The following is a 19,432-nucleotide window of genomic DNA, read 5'->3' on the forward strand; positions in this document are numbered from 1 at the left end:
ACACAAAATTCAAATGGAAGTGAAAACTAGGAAAATATAACATGGAAATGATGCAATATGGAAAAAAAACTGACTTGCTAACCTTAATCTTTGCCAACATAAGCTTGAACCTATCAAAAATCAGTAAGTCATGCCCGCCTTTTTTGGACGATCAACTTCCTGCCCTATGAATTGTTCTCCCACTTGTTCTTCACATCTGTACTATTATAAAAGCATCTTTTAAGCAACAGATGAAAAAAAAAACTACATTTTTTCTTTTCAAAACTTAAGGATCAACCACTAACCAACTTTTCCCATAGTATCAATCAAGTTCTTCTTCTTAGGAACCTTGTTAATATCAATCTTGATATCATGGAGAGTTAGTCTTTTAAAGTTTATTTAGCTTCTCACCATACTAGGTGCATCAACAAGAGCTTATATCACATTAACAAAGCCATTATCACACAACTTATTCCATAACAATAGTAATCATTTTAAGCAAAAAAAAAAAATCTTGAATATGAAAGAAAAAATATTTATTATTTCAAAACACTATAAACAACAAGAAACCAAATGATTTGAAATATAGTACAAGAATGATGTAGTTTCTTAAGCTAGAGATTGAACTTGAATTCCATAACCAAATAGATTATTATGATTTTTAAAAGCTAATTCTAGAACATTTTTCTATTAAGATTGTAGTTAATAAATTTAATTAACAGTTTAGCACATTTTTCTAGGGAGGGAGGGAGGGAGGGAGAGGGAGAGGGAGAGGGAGAGGGGGAGGGGGAGGGGGAGGGGGAGGGGGAGAGGGAGAGAGAGAGAGGGAGGGAGAGGGAGAGGGAGAGGGAGAGGGGAGAGGGAGAGAGGGAGAGAGAGAGAGGGATAGAGGGAGAGGGAGAGAGAGGGAGAGAGGGAGAGGGGGAGTGAGAGAGAGGAAGGGAGGGGGAGAGAGAGAGATAGAGAGAGAGAGAGGGAGAGTGAGAGAGAGAGAGAGAGAGAGAGAGGGGGGGAGGGAGAGAGATAGAGACAGAGAGAGATAGAGAGGGAGAGGGAGAGAGAAAGGAAGAGAGGGAGAGAGAGAGAGGAAGAGAGAGAGAGAGAGAGAGAGAGAGAGAGAGAGAGAGAGAGAGAGAGAAACCTATAATTAAATCGACACCGGAGGTTCAACTGTGGGTGGAGCAAGCAAGCAAGCTAAGGGACTGGGAGGGGTTGTCGAGTTGAGTGAGGAAGTCAAATCGGCACTGGCAAATAGGCTCAAGTATTTTGTTTTAGGGTTTAAATTAAGTAGAGAAAAGATAATGTTAGGCATTTGTTAATTATTACAGTAGAGGGGACAAACATGAAAAAAAAAGAGGAAAAGATATAGATTGGGGATTTTAAAGGTGAGGGAAAAATGTGAGGTAAAATTGAAACCTTGGGCTAATTTGTTGTTTCACCCATGCCCTGAATCACCTGTTTATTAGAGAATGGCATGCTGCCTCTTTCCTATATAAGCTTGTATTCAACACGAGTCATAATGGTTTATTGTAGTCAATCAAATAATAGTTTTGTGATGGGCCCACTGAATTGGACTGTAATGCATTGCTAATTCTCTCCAACTTAACATGCTGTAAATGTTTAGCTGTCAAATGTTATAGTTGGAAATTAAAAGGTTGAATTTAGATATAATGTTGGAAACTTAAAAAAAATTAGATTTAAATACTTTAATGAAATGTTTAAAAAATAAATATAATGATTAATGATATTTAAATAAATATATTTGTAGATGATATTTAAATAATTAAATACAATAATAAATGAAAAAAATTAACACTTGTGATTTGAGAAAGTTGGCAATGCTTTGGGCTAGAGAACTTAACATGGGCCTCTGAACTTCAAATTCAAATTTATTCATCCGTTTCTGGCCCCAATAAGCTCAGAACTACAGCCGGACTCATCAAATCAATGGATTAAAGAAGCTGGTGACATTGGAATTAATGGATCTCAATGGGAAAGATTTCTAAAACCCTAGGTCTCTCACACTAAGTTGCTATTAAGGCCATTTTCCCTCACTAGGCACTGCCTTCCCCCTCGTATCAGCTTCACAGGCCATGGTATCTCTTTCCTCTCCCAAACCCTCACTCAGAGCCATTTCTTTATTTTTCTAATATTTTTTTGAACCTTGTTCTTTTCATTGCAATTTCAGGGTATCGACTTGGTCGCCGGCGGCAAGAGCAAGAAGACGAAGAGAACTGCTCCCAAGTCCGATGATATCTACCTCAAACTCATCGTCAAGGTTCCTGCTCTGTTCCAGTCGTTTCATTGTGCTTTTGTTTTTTTTTTTGGTTTAATGAAGGAAATTTGAATGTTTTTAAATGTGTTTGCATCCATTACCAGCTTTACCGATTTCTGGTAAGGACTGGCAGCAAATTCAATGCTGTGATTTTGAAGCGTCTTTTTATGTGCAAAGTGAACAAGCCTCCTCTGCCTCTATCCAGATTGATTGAATTCATGAAGGGCAAGGTGACTCACTTTTCTTTTGAATTTGTTTCTAAGGTTTTTCCAATTTCTAATTTAAATTATTGTGTGATGAGTGATTGATCTTATTATTGGTTTGATCAAGTAGGAGGATAAGATTGCAGTGGTAGTTGGAACTGTCACCGATGACATTCGTATATATGAAGTTCCCGCTCTGAAGGTTACTGCACTAAGGTTCACTAAGACAGCGAGGGCGAGAATTGACAAGGCTGGTGGGGAATGTTTAACATTTGACCAACTTGCTCTTCGAGCACCTCTTGGACAGAACACGGTATGCTTTATCATACAAATCTTTTACTTCAGTTGCCTGGATTCTGCAATTGTTTACTAGTCATCTCGAAACTGAAATTATCTGGTTGTTGTTTGGAATTGCTGACTTGTTTTTGCTAGCTTTGGAATGTCATATATTAATCATTTTTTGGTAGGAAGGATTGATGATAAAACTTGGTTTGAATTGTATGAATGGGCGAAGTTCTAATAGCTCAAATCATACTAAGTTTTGAGTTTTGGGCTTCTGTGTTGTATAGATAAAAGTGTTCCTCCTCCTGTCTTCCTGCAGTGGTCAATTGAGTATTTCACTGTATGATTATGGCAGTTCTAAAGTGCAGGTGTAGGTTCGCCTTAACAAAGTAAATTATATCTTATTTTGTGCAATCCACCTTTGTGAAATACTTTCATTTCAAAAGATTATACTCTTTGAATTATGTCTTTCATATCATTTCCCTGTTTCTCTATTGGTTTAACAGATTTCATTTGAAGCTTTGACAAAAAGAATTGCTATCAATTACTGATCTACATACTGCAATGGTGAAATTGACTTAAATTCTACATTGAAAATATGCAGGTTCTCCTTCGAGGTCCAAAGAATGCTCGTGAGGCTGTGAAGCACTTCGGACCTGCTCCTGGTGTGCCACACAGCCACACCAAGCCCTATGTGCGGTCAAAAGCAAGGAAATTTGAGAGGGCTAGAGGAAGAAGGAACAGCAAAGGCTTCAGGGTTTGAGATTCCAACTGCACTGGAAAAAAAAAAAACTTATCAACCCATCATGATAATGGGAATGCTCAGTTTTGTTTTTTTTGCTTTCCACCTTTCCTGTTCTTTTTCTTTTCCATGATTGTAATTTGGAATCTTTTATAATTTGTTTAACGGAAAGGATTTTAGAGTGACTGAAGAACGTTGTTGGATGTCTGTATTTCTTATATATAAATCAGAACAGCATTGAGTTCCATAAGCTGATAACCAGACGCAAAGCACTGCAAAAATATGAATTTCAGTAGTTCAAATAAAACAGGGAAAACATTAAATAGAGCAAGCAAATGGCCTTGCTATGGTATAAAACTGGCCTTATTGTTGGGTGACAAGCTTCAAGGGAAGAGTTGAAAACAAGAGAAGGGCAAGAACCTAGAATTTCTTAACGAAGTCATAAATGTGCATGCTAATCTCCTGAGGCTTTTCTTGGTTGATAAAATGGGCTACTCCTTCCATGACAACTAGTTCCTGCAAGAAAGGCACATTTTTCTTGAATCCGCCATTTTGTAAGTATTCCTTAACACCAGGGATGTGGTAGGTAATGTCCAGGTCGCCTACGATGAACTTAACCGGTACTTGGATTTGTAATCCAGTCCATGGTGCCATCAGTTCCCAGTTTCTGCAAACAAGAACATATCAGATCATCTTGGCTACCTTCAATGATAGATTATTGAAAAAACAAAGAAGTGGAACTTAATTAGGCAGAAAAATCAAATGGAAATGAGAGTTGAACAATCACAGCCTACACGTACAGATTCATAGCTCGATAATAGTTGAGTCCTCCAGTGAAGCCCTTCTGATTAAATTTGGTGGCAAAGTAATTGATTTCGTCTTCGGAGAGCCAAGAGGGTAAGGCTGGAGGATCAGGTAACGCTTTCAACCCTGTTTCTTTAGGTATACAAGGAGGATTTGGATCTCGAGTTGTAAGAAATTTCTTCAGAACTTTGGCAGTATCCATCTGCGCGAAATGTGCTTCAGCCTCCCCTGGTACCTACAGCATATTTATGAAAATCATATTGAATTGAAGGGTAGGAAAGGGGAAGAAGATGACAGCAATTCCATTTGCTGTAACAAGAAAAAATTGTATACTAAAGGTGGTCTCAATCATGCAAACTTCCTATTCACTATCATCTTATTTTTGGATCAAGCAGAGTTGGGTATAGTCTATAGCTACATTCATTAATCACACCAACCATTTGTGGGAAGTTCATCATAGAAGTTCAGAAAAGGGATAGGGGAATGCAGAAGTTTGTCTATTTATACATTAGTAGATGAGATAATAAGACACTAGAATTTGTTACCAATGATCCCAAAAGCTTAGGCTAAGATAAAGACCCAACTATCATATTTAAGTTGCAGCAAGTCCCCCTCGAATGAAGCATTGATGGAGTGACAAAGAATCTGTGTTCAAGTCTCGGTGACACCAGTCATGGGTTCAATCCTTAGACAACCTCTACGTCTACTTGTTATTAAAAAAGTTTCAACAAGTCCCCTAACATGTAAGTCGGAGGAATGATGAACGAGATTCACCAGATATTGTTAAGATTTGAACTCGAGAGTTCTGATATCATGATAAATTCGATTAGCAATTATTCCAAAAAAAAGAAAAAAAAGAAAAACAAAATGAACTTAAAATGCCGAGACCAAATTAATTGGAACGGCAGAGGGTGGGGCAGGAAACTTAAATGCTAAAAACCCATTACACAAGAATAGAGATAAGGGGCCCCAATTATTCCCAAATCACAAAATCTATGCTTCTTAACTATCCCAAAATGTACATACTCCAAGTGAGTCAAACAAGTCTCTCATGCAGAACAATCAAACAAGGCTTAAAAAAAGGGTGAAATAGATTGGATAGCTGTAATTTGTGAAGATGGTTTATTAAAATTGTGTTGAACATAGCTGCTGTTTTGCACTTCCCCATCATTGTAAAAATTGACAATTCAGAAGATAGAAGAGAAAATATAAACTAGGTTAAGTGATTCACCTGAAACCTGCAAATATAAAAATCGTCACCAAACAAAGCTCTATACCCATCCACAGTCTTCACCTTGGGGTTCCTAGGATGATAAGGAACGCTCAAGTTGACCAAAGCCTTGATTCTATCAGGCCTGAACAAGCAAAAATTCCAAGCAATCATCGCACCCCAATCATGCCCCACCAAGAACACCTTGTCAACACCAAGGGCGTCGAGGAGGCCTACGAGATCCCCCACAACGTGAAAAACAGTGTATGATTCGGGCGATGGAGGGGCGTCGCTGTCACCGTAGCCACGGAGATCGGGAGCGACGCAACGGTAGCCAAGGGATGAGAGCGAAAGAAGCTGGCGGCGCCAGGTGTACCAAAGCTCAGGGAAGCCGTGTAAGAAAAGGATTATTGGGCCGGAGCCAATGGATGCCACATGCATCTTTATGCCGTTGGTGGTCACCGTGGTGTGCTCAATCTTCTCCATCTTTATAGCTTTGGCCTCAAAGGGTGGAGTGGTGTGTGTGTTTAAACTTCAAATAGAGTTTTTGGTTTTGGGATTTTGGCTGTTACTTATGATTTACGCTTTGGATATAAAATAAATAAAAAAAGAGAGTGAAAGACGAAGATGGGAAATCCAAATTTTGATACACTGTAATGTTCACACCTCACAATGGACTGCCACCACTTTCACTAAAAACAGAATTACAAAATGAGGATAAGATTGAAAACTGTTATTATTATTTCAAAACAAAAACTTTTTTACAAATTAAATGTAATATTAGATATTCATATCACCTGATGGGTTAATTTGGGAAAAAACTTTATTACAAATTAAATCTAATATTAAATATTGATATCACCTTATTTGTCATGTTGAAGTGTTAATTTGGTATTTAACTAAAGAATGTTAATTTGGGAACGTATTTTTTTATTCCATAAATAATTTTAAAAATTTGTTATATGTTTTCTTAAATGTTTATTTTTTTAAAACCACTATAAGATACTTGTCAATTCTCTAATTCTACTTGTAGAGTTTAAAAACTCCACTAACAATATAATAAATATTTTCCTTTAAGTTTAGTATGTTTGAGCTATATTATGATATTATTTTATTGAAAAAATATATTTATTTTAAGCAAGCTTATCACATATAAATATTAGCCAATTCAATACCCTTAACTTTGTCACTGTTATCATTGTAACATATAAGAGAGTGTGGGTTAAACATATATCAACTAAGGAAGATACAATAAATAATTTCTTACTTGATATTAAGAATTCTAAGAGATGGAATTATTTAGATGAATAGGGTCGTGGAATCGAGGTGGTCAACCCATTATAAGTTGAAGGAGAAGATTGCCACATAAAGATTTCATACATGATCTTAGTCGCATGCTTCAACGAAATAAACTTGATTTAAATGCTTCTCACAACATGCTCCACTGAACCAGTCTTTTTACATCACTGAAATCTTTTCTTATCTTTGATCTGGACATGCTTCAACAGGGGTGAAGCCAGAAAATTTTTTTAGGGGGGGCCAGATGAAATTTTAACTTTTTATAGTTTATATTTTTATAATTTGTAAAGGATTAAATTGAATTTTTATAATTTTAGGGAGGCCAAAGTGCAATTTTACCTTTATTAATTTAAAATTTTTAAAAAATTTCAAGGGCCTAAAATAGAATTTTCTATTTTAGGGGGGACTAGGGCCCATGCCAGCCCCCCTAGCTACGCCCCTGTGCTTCACTGAGACCAGTCCTTCTGCTCTACCAAAATCTTTTCTAATTTTTAAGTTATTCAACCACGATCCATCGTACCATTTTTTCGCTCCAATGCCACCAACAATTTAAACTATAGGTGGATCTAGAAAAAAATCTCTACTCCAGTGTGATGATATTTTAATTTTAATTTTTTTAATTAAAACTTTTAATTAGATTTATACTTTTTAAAGTTAAGCTTGTAAGCTTTAAGAAAAACCCAAATATTTTCACTTTTTTTAACCAATGTATCTTTTAGGACTAATTTACAGTTCATAAAGATTAATCTATTCTGGGTTTATAGTTATCTCTCTCAAGAATGTCACCTTTAAGATTTGAATTGGAGTCTTTCCCTAAAAAATACAACCCAAAATTTTCTTTTAAGTAGGCATATAACCCTTTTTTTTGTAATTATCAACTTTGAATATTGAATTAAAGAGAGAATTTTCTTATATTCATCTTAGGATAATATTGAATTAACCAAGGTTGAAATATCATTGGTTAAAATTGGGTCATAATTTTTTAATATTTTGTTTCAATTGATATTATTGATTCTTCTCTAAATAAAATAGTCAATAATTTCTCTTTGTAACTTGTTATTAGGAGAAATTATTTTATAGACCCTTTCCACCATATTATCTATGGTTCTGTCTAATTAGAAAATGGTACATCATATTTTTTTCCACATTATATATACATTTGATTCCAAATCAAAGATGATGTGTCATCTTCTAATTGGGCTAGATCATAGATGATGTGGTGGAAAGGGTCCATAAAATAATTTCTCCGTTATTAGAGAAAGTGAGGGTTGATTTCCAATCATTGTTTCTAAGCTTCATAGTAAGTATATGGGGTTTGCACATTTGGCATTAGATTTTTGGTTCTTTCGAATCAAATAAATCTACCTTTTTCAAAAAAAGAAAAAAATTGTTTCAAAATTTTATTTGATTTCTTATTCCATTGGGGTTTACTCATTGTTAGCTTGGTAGGGTTTAAATTTACATCCTTTTGGAGTTTGTTAGCTTATTAATTTTTAAAATTTTCCATCATGTTGTAATTGTGTAGTAAAAAGGAAAAACTAATTTGTAACACCCCTTACCCGTATTCGACGCGGGATAAGGTTCGAGGTGTTACCGGACTTACACATAAACAAACATACAAAACCGAGCCATAAAATTTCGCTCAAATCAAATTCATTCATACATATGCAAATTGTCCCTTATATGGGTCTACGAGGCCTAAAACATACATCGGGAGTGGTTCAGGACTAAACCGAGAACTTTAGAAAACTTTGGAAAAACTTAGAAAATTTTCCTACTTTGGAGAGTCACACGCCCGTGTGGCTTGGGACACGCCAGTGTCCTCAGCCTGTGTAACTCTCTGACTATGACATCATCACCCAAATAAGATCACATGACTAAGTCATACGCCGGTGTGCTTAGGTCGTATGGCGAATTAAATTCCAAAATTAAGTGCAGACTTCACACGGCCTGGGCACATGCCCAGGTTCTAAAGCCGTGTCCTTCACATGGCTGAGAACACGGCCGTGTCTCTGCCCGTGTGTTTACTGCTGAGCATTCTGTTTCACCTAATTACGATGCAGGGGACACACGGTCGAATCACATGCCCATGGGGCAGACAGTGTGTCACACACGGCCTAGATATACGCTCGTGTGTCTACCCGCGTGGACAACTTTTAGGCTATTTTCCAAGCCATTTGTCACCCTTAAATGCTCACTCACTCATACATTTTTGATGGTATGCAACATAGTATATTTAGTCACTTAAATACTCATAAACATGATTAATCCATGACTTTGTAATGTCAACATATCACATATCCAAACCATCATGCTTTCATGTAACATTCCACACCAATTTCATATTTATTCATCATGATAAACCTACTTTCAATTTACTCAATTATACCATAGCTTTGGTCATACTTATTAGCCACATTTCATTCATTAAGAATATATGCCCTTCATCTCACATATCATCCACAAGCAACCACATCAAGCATAACACATTGCATGCATGCATAATTAATTAGGGTTACAACCTAAATAATCAATATGAACCATATCACATGGCCATATACAAAATGAATCAAATATTACCATAAGCCAACACATTTGGCTAAACCAATATGATATGTAACAAAAAGACCAAGTCCTTATACATGCCATACTCAAAATGTTGAGAATAACTATACCCAATTTTCCAATTGATAGTGTGATCGAAAACTTCGACGTCCTCCAATCCCCGAGCTAGCTTGGTGACACTATAAGAAAAGGGAAAAGAAAGGGGGGTAAGCTTTAAAGCTTAGTAAGCTCACATGCAAATAAAATGCAATTTAAACAAGCATTAATCATACATTTAACATAATAAACATAATTTTGCATTTTATTATCAAATCACTTAAATTTATTCTTCATATATATATTTACCACAAGTTCATCATATCCCATGGTATTCTCATGAGTTCGATGTACATATCTATGCCCACTTGCACATAATAACTTACTTTCTCGTCTTTGACATATTCATTAAGATTACCCATTGAACTTCTCTTTGGACTACCCATTGAACACTTGGAATACCATCGGATACATCAGAATCTCACACCTAAGTTCCCCGTATGTAGCCAATGCTACCTCATATCACATATCACATGTTTCTCGCTTTCGAGCTACTCACTAGTCTGCTAACTCAAGCTGTCAGTCAGGATGTAGCTACACGGGCTACTCACACAAGCTGTCAGGTATCCACAACGCATGTCGGACTACCCAGCCATTGGTAGAACATACAAGACCAGCACCCGGAACCCCATAACGTGTGTCACATATATCATAAGCTCAGACCACATAACTCATAAGCTCAGATCGCTTAGTCCCTAGTGACATGTCATTTGTGTAACGCCCCAATTTTCGGGAATTCTGTGAATGTTGGTATAGGTTTAATTATGTTAGTGGGCCTTCTAGAGGCCCAAGCTTAAGATAGAACCCAGTAAATTTAGTTAATTTTTGTTCCATAAGAAAAAGGGGGTGAAATTATGAAATAGGACCTATGTGAAAATGTTTGAAAATGCTATAGGCTAAATTGAAGTGGCCAAATAAATAGGAGTGCAAAATAGGAGGATTTGCATGACAAACCTCCCATTTTACATGAAGTGGCCAGCCATCATGTTGTTGTAGACAATATGAGCACTTGATATCCATAATTCATGGTACAAATTGATAATGGATTAGGTAAATATTCCATGATAATGGGTTAGGTAAATGTTCCATGATAATGGTTTAGGTAAATGTTCCATGATGGGCATTTCATGTCTTTTGTATTAAAGAATTAAATGGATGAAATATGAAATTTTATTAAAAGAAAAAGGGGTGAAAAGAACAAAGTTTTGTCCATCTTTGTTCATCATAGCCGAAAGTTAGAGAAGAGAAAGGAGAGGAGAAAGCTCTTGAATGTTCGGTCACTTGGGGAAGAAAATTGACGGTAAGTTCATGGTAGTTTGCTTCCATCTTGATGTTCATGAGTTCTTCTTGATCCTACCTTAACTCTTGAAGCATATTTTGGTTTTTAGTTGTGTTGTGAGCATTTAGTCATGAATTAAAATGAGGGAAATGGTTGTTGTTTCATGTTCTTTTGATGAAAAATGGAAGATAGGTGAAGTTGAGCCAAACAAATGAGCATGCATGTGCCTTAGAAGCTAAAGGGAAAAATCGGCTAACATGTTGTGCTTTAAAATGATGAAATGGAGATTATACTTAAGTAAAATCATAGATATGTGATGATTGATTGGTGATATACATGTTTAAATAACATGCATGCAAGGTATGTGTGAAAGAGTGATTTGGTAATAAATCTGCTTGGGACAGCAGCAGTAACGTGACTTTGGAAAATCACCACAAATTGTGAGAGATGAATTAGAAGCTGAATAAATTATGTAATTAAAGCTTATTGAGTCTAGTTTCAAATGAAATAAACAAAAACATATTTTGAATTCTGTACTATGAGAAATTTGATTCGTAATGAAGAGTGGTCAGATTAGTCAAACAGTGAAACATGGGAAACTTTGAGAAAAATCTGGTATTGATTGGCTAAACCAAAAATTCTGAAAATTATATGGATAGAAGATATATGAGTATATTTTCAGGAAAATTAACGGCACTTGATTTGGAGTTTCGTAGCTCCAATTATAAATGATTTAGTGACTGTTGCTCAGGAAGACAGCTTGTAGTGAAATTATGATTATGTGGTAAACACTGACAAAAATTTGTTAATGAGTTGCTTATTGATTTCTTATAAGCTTACTCTGATCTGTAGGTGTGGTTGGCCGAATATTGTAAGGGGTTAATACGTAGTTCGTATTTGAATAGTTAGATTAACGTGTTAGTAATCCAATTGTAGGCGGTTCGTGTGCGGATCTCGCGAGCATATCGTCGCAAACAGGTGTGTAACTAACACCCTCTTATAGACTAGATCGGCACAAGCCGAAAAGCCGAAATGCCGAAAAGCCGGTATTTTGAGATCTTGCGAGTGTGTGAATGCTCATGAGATTAATAGTTTGATGTATATGGTAATTAAAGTGATAAGACTGCAGAGTGCGCGATTCTGTGCATTTCGATATTTTTGGGCTTAATGGGCCAAAAACGGGATAATGGGCCAACGGGCCCAAATTTTTAAGAAAACGTGGTAAGTGTTTCTGATCGTACGTAAATGGCTATGTTATGTATGAAAACCTTAAGAATAGTTAAATTACTTGAATACCCCTATGTATGCAAAATTACCATTATACCCCTAGGGTTACTTTTGACTGAAAAGCATGACGATCTGATTCTGTATGATGTATGCCATGATTATATATCTGTTGCATGGGGACTTGGGTTATACTATGGAGGAAGCGTCCTGGTGGCTATGCCACAATTATCTGATCTGGTGGCTCTGCCATATATATCTGTCCTGGTGGCTATGCCACAATTATCTGATCTGGTGGCTCTGCCACATATATCTGTTCTGGTGGCTCTGCCACAATATCTGTATCTGGTGACTTCGTCACAATATCTAGCAGCCTCGCTGCGATTTTTGTGGTGTGTAGCAGTTGGGTGGGTCGAGTAGTCTCCCCACATGGTGTAAGGCTGGTACGGGGGTGTTATGGATGAATCTCGGTTGGGTTTCTGCATAAACATCTAATATCTGTTCTGTTCTGTTATGGGCCTATGGGCTTTATTCTGAATTTCTGTTCTGGGCTAAGGCAAACTTATTCTGTTTCTGTGGGTTGAGCTGATTTAGACTATGGTTGGGTTATTTTACACACTGAGTTTTCCCAAACTCACCCCTTATTTTTCATCCACGTAGGTAAACCCCAACCATAGTGGGCTTGGAGCTGTGAGGGAATTCGGAGTGGCCACACGTTCTACAAATTCCTGTTTTCTTCCGGTGAATTGGACATCTTTTCTTTTATTTTTATGATTTGGGTTTTAAGTTGTAATAAGGCCGCTTAATTATTTTTGATGGTTTTAATATGTATTACTAAGATAAGTATTACTTATTTTAACTGTTGAAATTGGATAGCTTTAGGGCGCGTTTTCAAAAACAACAATTGATTTCAAAATAACACGATAACAAGCAAAGCTTCTGCAATGAAAGTATTTTCCAAAATTAATCACTTTTCCTAAAAATGACTTAATCAAATAGGTTTCCTAGAAATATCCATGACGTTAAGGTGTGGCAATGGCGGTATGCATGTCTAGGATTGGATCCGAAGGGAGCTTGGTACTTAAGCAGTCCGATGGGCTCACCACCTCTTTTCCGGTTTCCTACCTGGTGCACAGCTTCCATTCTTTAACCTATAATGAAATTATCTTTTAAAACACTAAGTAAGTTTTTCTGGATCAACAATATAAAATGTTTTGAACGCTTCGATGTGGCATGTCGGATCCGGTCATAACGTCTGGGCCGGGTTTGGGGTGTTACAATTTGTATCTTATACTATTCCTAAGGTACTATTCCTAAAGTTCAAATGGAATTCTTCGATACCACATTTTTTTCGAACTTGCCCGTAATGTTGATTTCAATATCTATAGCACCAATTGTATACTCATGGAATAATCAAAGCATAATTCATAATAAAATTTAAGCATTAAACACATGATACAACATCACATTAATTATATATGTACTTACCATACATGCAATATTAAAGCATTAAAAGTATGGTACATATTGCATAATTTGCATATGAACTTACCTTAGTACAAAATGATAGAAACGAGCCTAATCCTCGTAAACCTTGTTTTTCCCCCGATCAAGACTTGAATCACGTTTTTCTTGATCTATAATGCCAAATTTAGCTTGTTCAATACACACATTGTTTGAATTGACCCATAATTCATACTTTGGTAAAATTACCTTTTTACCTCTAACTTTTCACTTATTTACACTTTAGTCCCTAGGCTTGTAAAATGAAATGCATGCATTTTCTTGGTTACTTAAGCCTAGCCGATTCATATTCTAACTCATATCAACCCACATTTCCCATTAAATCACATTTCTACTACCCATTTCTACATCTTCTACAACTAAGTCCTTTTTAGGTGTTTTCACTAAAAATCACTTAGTAAAAGATATTACATTCACATTAAACTTGCATATTCGTTCATTAAACATCAAAATACAAGCATGTCACACATGGGTCAAATTCAAAAATTCGGCTAGATCAAAAGAAATGGTAGAAATGGCTAGATCAGTTGATAACAACTTCAAAAAAAAAGTTAAAAATAGGGCTAGGATGTACTTACTATTGGGTTTGAAAAGTTGGAAAACCCTAGCTAAGGAACCCTTGAAAAATTAGGCTAACACTTGGAGAAGATGAGCAAATTTTGACTTATTTTTCCCTTTTTATTCTTTTATTAACCAAATGACCAAAATGCTCTTTTTACTAAACTTTAAAATTTTGCCCATGCATGTCCATTTTTGTCCAAAATTATAGAAATTGGTCAAATTGCTATTAAGACCTTTTAATTTATAATCCATAGCAATTTCATGCTAAAAGCTTCTACAACTCATATTTTGCAGCTTATTCAATTTAGTCCCTAACTTCAAATTGGACACTTTAGGCATAAAATTTCTTTATGAAAATTTCACACAAACATGCAATCATATCATGGACCATCAAATAATCATAAAATAATTATTTCTATTTCAAATTTGTGGTCTCGAAACCACTGTTCTGACTAGTCCCTAATTTAGATGTTACATAACTATTCTTTGTTGTTGAAGTGCATATTAAAGCAAACTGATGGTCACTAAATAACTATAATTACGACAAAGGCAAGCGCACTTATCGAACAATAGAATAGCTATGGTGAGTAGGGAATATCGTATCTACTTGGACTAAAAGTACTAGTAATTACCCTTTTTCTATTATTTAGCCGATAAATTAGAGTGATTGTTTTCAATCTAAATTTACTAATCTAATTTAACTAAGAATGCAACAAAGAAAAATTGGAAATTAATCAAAGATAACTAATGAAAAAGGCAATACCCAGGAAATAATCCACCTAGACTTCACCTATTATCCTGAATCTGAATTAAACAATTTATTCAGTTGTGTCTTAATCCGGAGAAATCCCTAAATTATGTTAATATCTCTTTCTAGAGTAAGAACAACTGACTCTAGGTTGATTAATTGAAATCTCTTTCTAACTAAAACCCCTATTGTCGCATTAACTCGATCTATGGATTCCCCTATTAGATTTGACTCTAATCCGATAGATTTATATTGTCCTATTTATAGGATTGCATGAACTCCACTTAATTATGCTAGATCTACTCTTAAATAGGGACTTTTGCTCCACTGAAATAAGCAAATTAAACTTGAATTAATATCTTAGAAGTATTAAAATAAGAAATAAGCACATATAATTGAGAACATGAATCAAGTATTTATCGTGTAAATCAGAAATCAAATAATAAGATTCATCATAAGTTTCATCTTCCCTAGGTATATAGGGAATTTAGTTCATAATCTTGAATAGAAACATCTCAAAGTTAGGATAACAACAAGACATAAAGAAACTCAATAAAACTTCAAAGGAAATTAAATGGAGATCGTCAATCTTGAAGGAGATCTATTTCCGAGTTAATTCCGATGGTGTTCTTTGAGTCTTTTCTTCAATCTTCTCTGAGTGCCCCCTTAGGTCTTCTTCTAATTGGTATTTATAGACTTTAGAATGCTCAGAAAGCCTAAAAAAATTAGGTTTTTCTGCATATTTGGAAGTAGGGTGCAATATCAACACGGGTTGACACATGGGCGTTATAACACCCCTAACTCGTATCCGTTGTCGGACTAGGGTTAAAGGCATTACCAAACAAATCTAAAAATTTCGCATTCATTTCTCAATCATCGAAGCAACATCGTCACACATCATTATAAAGTCCCTTACATAGGTCAATGAGACCTTAAACATGTTTTAGAAAGGGGTTGGGACTAAACCGAGCACATACAATTTTTCTCAGAAACTTAACAAAATTTTCAAAGTTTCACATGTCACACGCCCGTGTGAACAGTCCGTGTGCCTCACACGGCTTTAGACACACTCGTGTGTCTAAATCGTGGCAAAATAGGGCATACATACTGACTTAACTACACGGCCACAAGACACGTCTATGTGCCTTTGCCATGGTTGAAACTGACTTGGGTCACACGGCTGATCACACGCCCGTGTGTCTAGCCCATGTACCCTTCGAAATGGCCACACATGCCCATGTACCAAGGCTGTGTGCCTCGCACGGCGATCAGACACGCCCGTATATCTAGGCCGTGCTCGAGACTAACTTAAATAGCTAAAGTACAATAGACACACGGTCAAGACACACACCCGTGTGCTCAACCGTGTGAGGTGAAATTAGGCTTGGTTTAAGCCACATTTCCCTTCTATCTCAAACATAACAATTCCACAACATTTTAACATTATTTGCATACATTCATAGGCAACCAATTCAACCAATTCATACATATTGCATAACATCCAAATACCATTCAATTCACTACTTAATTCCACAACCTAAATATACCAAAGTCATTAGAACTCACATAAGTTTCAAAAGTATAATCTCATCATTTTATCATCTATTCCATACCACAAGACTTGCCAATTCAACATCCCATCTTTAAAATTATAAACATCACATTTCTTACTTATCAAACATACCAATTTGGTCAACTTAAGAGGCCAGACATACCAATATCTACAAGCCAAGTCTCATGGCTAATCACAACACAAAACATATCAAAATGACACTAGCCTATACATGCCATATACCATATATATAAATCTCAAAATGGTACCAAAATAGATGTCTGATAGTGTGATTGATGTCGCTGACGATCCCCAAATCTGAGCTAGCTTTATGACACTGTAAAACAGAGAACATTTCACACAGTAAGCTTTAAAGCTTTGTAAGTTCGTACCTTAAATAATCAACAGTTTATAATATACAAAACATCAACTAATAAACAATTAGTAGTTCACAATTCATTCATCAATTCTAATCTATCTCATATAACATGTTCATACAAACTCATCAAGCTTCATACATATAGTATCATCTACCACATAGGTGTCATACATACCTAATTTTTCCTATATAATTTCACTTTATTCTCACTTATCATTCAAATGCATTAGTTTATTCGGAAGTCTTTTCATGCTTAAAGAAGTTACACACTTAGTGCATCAGTGATTTGCCAAAACCGTAACAATCTCGCACACTTAATGCAATTTCAATAATTCGAAACTATCTCTGTATCACACACTTAGTGCCTCATATAGCCAAAGCTATTCCAACTCGCACACTTAGTGCCATTTGTAGCCAAAGGTATTTTAAACCGTACACTTAGTGCCGAACATAGTCGATTTATAATCGTGTTCAAACCATAACCAAATATATACAATTCATGCATTATCAAAGCATTAAAAAATAAATTGTTACATCATTTATCACGTATGAACTTACCTCGTACTCAAAATTGTCGACTCGAATTGTTTACTCTATAACCTTCGACTTCCCTCGGTCTAAGTCCGAATTCCTCTTTTCTTGATCTATATGTATTCAAAATTAACCCTTTTATTCACCAACTCATTCAAATCAATCAACAAACATACATTTAGGACATTTTACAAATTAAACCTCACATTTTTACATTTTGACACTTTAGTCCTTATTTCACAAAAACACAAAATACACATAATTTCAATAAACCCATGCATAGCCGAATATCATAGGGACCTCTAAGAGCCCAAAACTTTCATTTATTTCATAATTCAACCCTTCAATTTACACTTTTCTCAATTTCATCCCTAATATGCATTTTTACTCAAAATCACTTTACAAAACATGTATATCAAGCACTAAGCTTTCATAATTCTACATTAAACATTATAAAACACATGAATTCATTAATGGCATCTTTCAAAATCATCAACCAATTCAAAAATTAGGGCACAAGCTTGATAGATTACTAAGCAACGATCTCAAAAACGTAAAAATTATCAAAAACCGAGCTCAAAACATACCTTAATCACCAAATCTCCTAGCCGAACCCTAGATAACTCTTTTTCTTTCTTATTTCTTTGATATTTTCTGCCAACAATATGAATATAACACTAATCCATGTTTTTCTTTTATTTATTATAACTTAATTTGCCAAATACTAATTTTGCCCTTAATAATTAAACATATATTTCATATTCATTAAGGCCATTTATGACCACTCATGCTTTCAATGGTCAAATAACATAATAAGGACCTCTCAAATATAAAGACATAACACTTAAGTACTTTTAACTAATAGCTAGCCACTTTTATCTTTTACGTGATTTAGTCCTTTTTGCAAATTAAGCACACAAATGACAAAATTTTCCACACGAAACTTCCATACATATCAATTCACACATTATAAACACCAAAAATAATATTAAAATATTTTTTTGACCCAAATTTTTGGTCCCGAAACCACTACTCTGATTAGGGTCTAAACCGAGCTATTACAAGCGTGTGGCCAATGTAACACCCCTAACCCGTATCCATCACTGAAATAGGGTTATAGAGTATTATCGGAGTTTATAGAACAATTACAAGTAATTCAAGACATTTACCATTCATATCCGGAACTAATCATATCGTCCTTTAGACGGACTCTCGAGGCCCAATTTAAACATTAGAAACAAATCGGGATCGTAGAAAATTTTTCGTGAAATTTCAAAATTTTTCTTATGTACAAGGGTCACACACCCATGTGAGTAAGCCGTGTGGATCACACGGCCAAGTGACATGCCCATGTTTCAGGCGATATAGCCATTCGATGTGAGGCACATGGCCGTGTCCTAGCCCGTGTCCTTACCCGTGTAACTCTCTAACTTGTGCCATACAGCCTGCCACACACCTGTGTGCTAGGCTGTATGGTCAATTTAATTTTCACAAATTAGGTGCAGTTTTCACACGGCTAAGACATACACCTGTGTTCTAGGTCGTTTATCACACACGGCTGAGACACACGCCCGTGCGCCAAATTCTAAGCATTTTGTTTCTAAATTTTAAGATGCAGGGGACATACATGGCTAATCCACATGCCCATGTGCCAGGTCATGTGTCATACACGGTCAAGACACACGCCCGTGTGTCTACTTGTGTGGACAAAATAAAGCCATTTTGTAACACTCCTTACCTGTGTTCGACACCAGAATAGGGTATGAGGCATTACCAGACATAAACACATGCAATCATATAAAACCGGGTCATGAATTTACGTTCAAATTTAAAAATTTTCACATTTCATCTTAAAGTCCCTAATATGGGCCTACGAAGCCCAAATCATGCTTTGGAAACGGTTCAAGTCCAAACCAAGAACTTTAGAAAACTTTGAAAAATTTCATGACAAATAGGGGCACACTCCCGTGTGATATTAAGACACGGTCGTGTGGCTCGCATGGCCATGTCCCTAGCCCGTGCACTAACCTGACTTGCCATTGTGAACAAATTTACGTCTCACATAGATATCACCACTCATTCATCCACATATTTAAGCATACACATCCTTGAAATGCATCATCATGGACTTATAATATAGCCAATATACCAACATCAAATGGCCTTACACAACAATGAA

The 19,432-nt window shown here is 35.8% G+C and overlaps 2 protein-coding genes across 2 annotated transcripts; one reads left to right on the forward strand and one right to left on the reverse strand.

The window, feature by feature from the left end:
• The first annotated feature begins 1,895 nt into the window (after positions 1–1,895).
• Positions 1,896–3,731, forward strand: LOC107926359 (60S ribosomal protein L18-2). Its single transcript, XM_016857237.2, has 5 exons — positions 1,896–2,075; positions 2,168–2,257; positions 2,359–2,484; positions 2,588–2,770; positions 3,344–3,731. Exons 1-5 carry the CDS (start codon positions 2,073–2,075, stop codon positions 3,500–3,502), a joined length of 561 nt encoding a protein of 186 aa, XP_016712726.1. The 5' UTR covers positions 1,896–2,072; the 3' UTR covers positions 3,503–3,731.
• Positions 3,732–3,754: 23 nt separating this feature from the next.
• LOC107926277 (epoxide hydrolase A) lies at positions 3,755–6,257 on the reverse strand. Its single transcript, XM_016857130.2, has 3 exons — positions 5,517–6,257; positions 4,282–4,520; positions 3,755–4,148 (listed from the first exon to the last, which is right to left on the reverse strand). Exons 1-3 carry the CDS (start codon positions 5,979–5,981, stop codon positions 3,902–3,904), a joined length of 951 nt encoding a protein of 316 aa, XP_016712619.1. The 5' UTR covers positions 5,982–6,257; the 3' UTR covers positions 3,755–3,901.
• Between the last annotated feature and the right edge of the window lie 13,175 nt (positions 6,258–19,432).

The sequence above is a fragment of the Gossypium hirsutum genome, chromosome A08 (assembly GCF_007990345.1).
Source record: "Gossypium hirsutum isolate 1008001.06 chromosome A08, Gossypium_hirsutum_v2.1, whole genome shotgun sequence".
Classification (NCBI taxonomy): Eukaryota; Viridiplantae; Streptophyta; class Magnoliopsida; order Malvales; family Malvaceae; genus Gossypium; species Gossypium hirsutum.

What these genes read in the sequence shown, in the direction of transcription:
- LOC107926359 (XM_016857237.2), top strand. An exon ending in TTGAATTCATGAAGGGCAAG is followed by an intron (nt 2,485 to 2,587) that starts GTGACTCACTTT and finishes TTGATCAAGTAG; the next exon opens with GAGGATAAGATTGCAGTGGT. An exon ending in CACCTCTTGGACAGAACACG is followed by an intron (nt 2,771 to 3,343) that starts GTATGCTTTATC and finishes GAAAATATGCAG; the next exon opens with GTTCTCCTTCGAGGTCCAAA.
- LOC107926277 (XM_016857130.2), bottom strand. Translation starts at nt 5,981, where the DNA reads ATGGAGAAGATTGAGCACACCACGGTGACCACCAACGGCATAAAGATG. An exon ending in TTTATATTTGCAGGTTTCAG is followed by an intron (nt 4,521 to 5,516) that starts GTGAATCACTTA and finishes AATATGCTGTAG; the next exon opens with GTACCAGGGGAGGCTGAAGC. An exon ending in TATTATCGAGCTATGAATCT is followed by an intron (nt 4,149 to 4,281) that starts GTACGTGTAGGC and finishes TCTTGTTTGCAG; the next exon opens with AAACTGGGAACTGATGGCAC.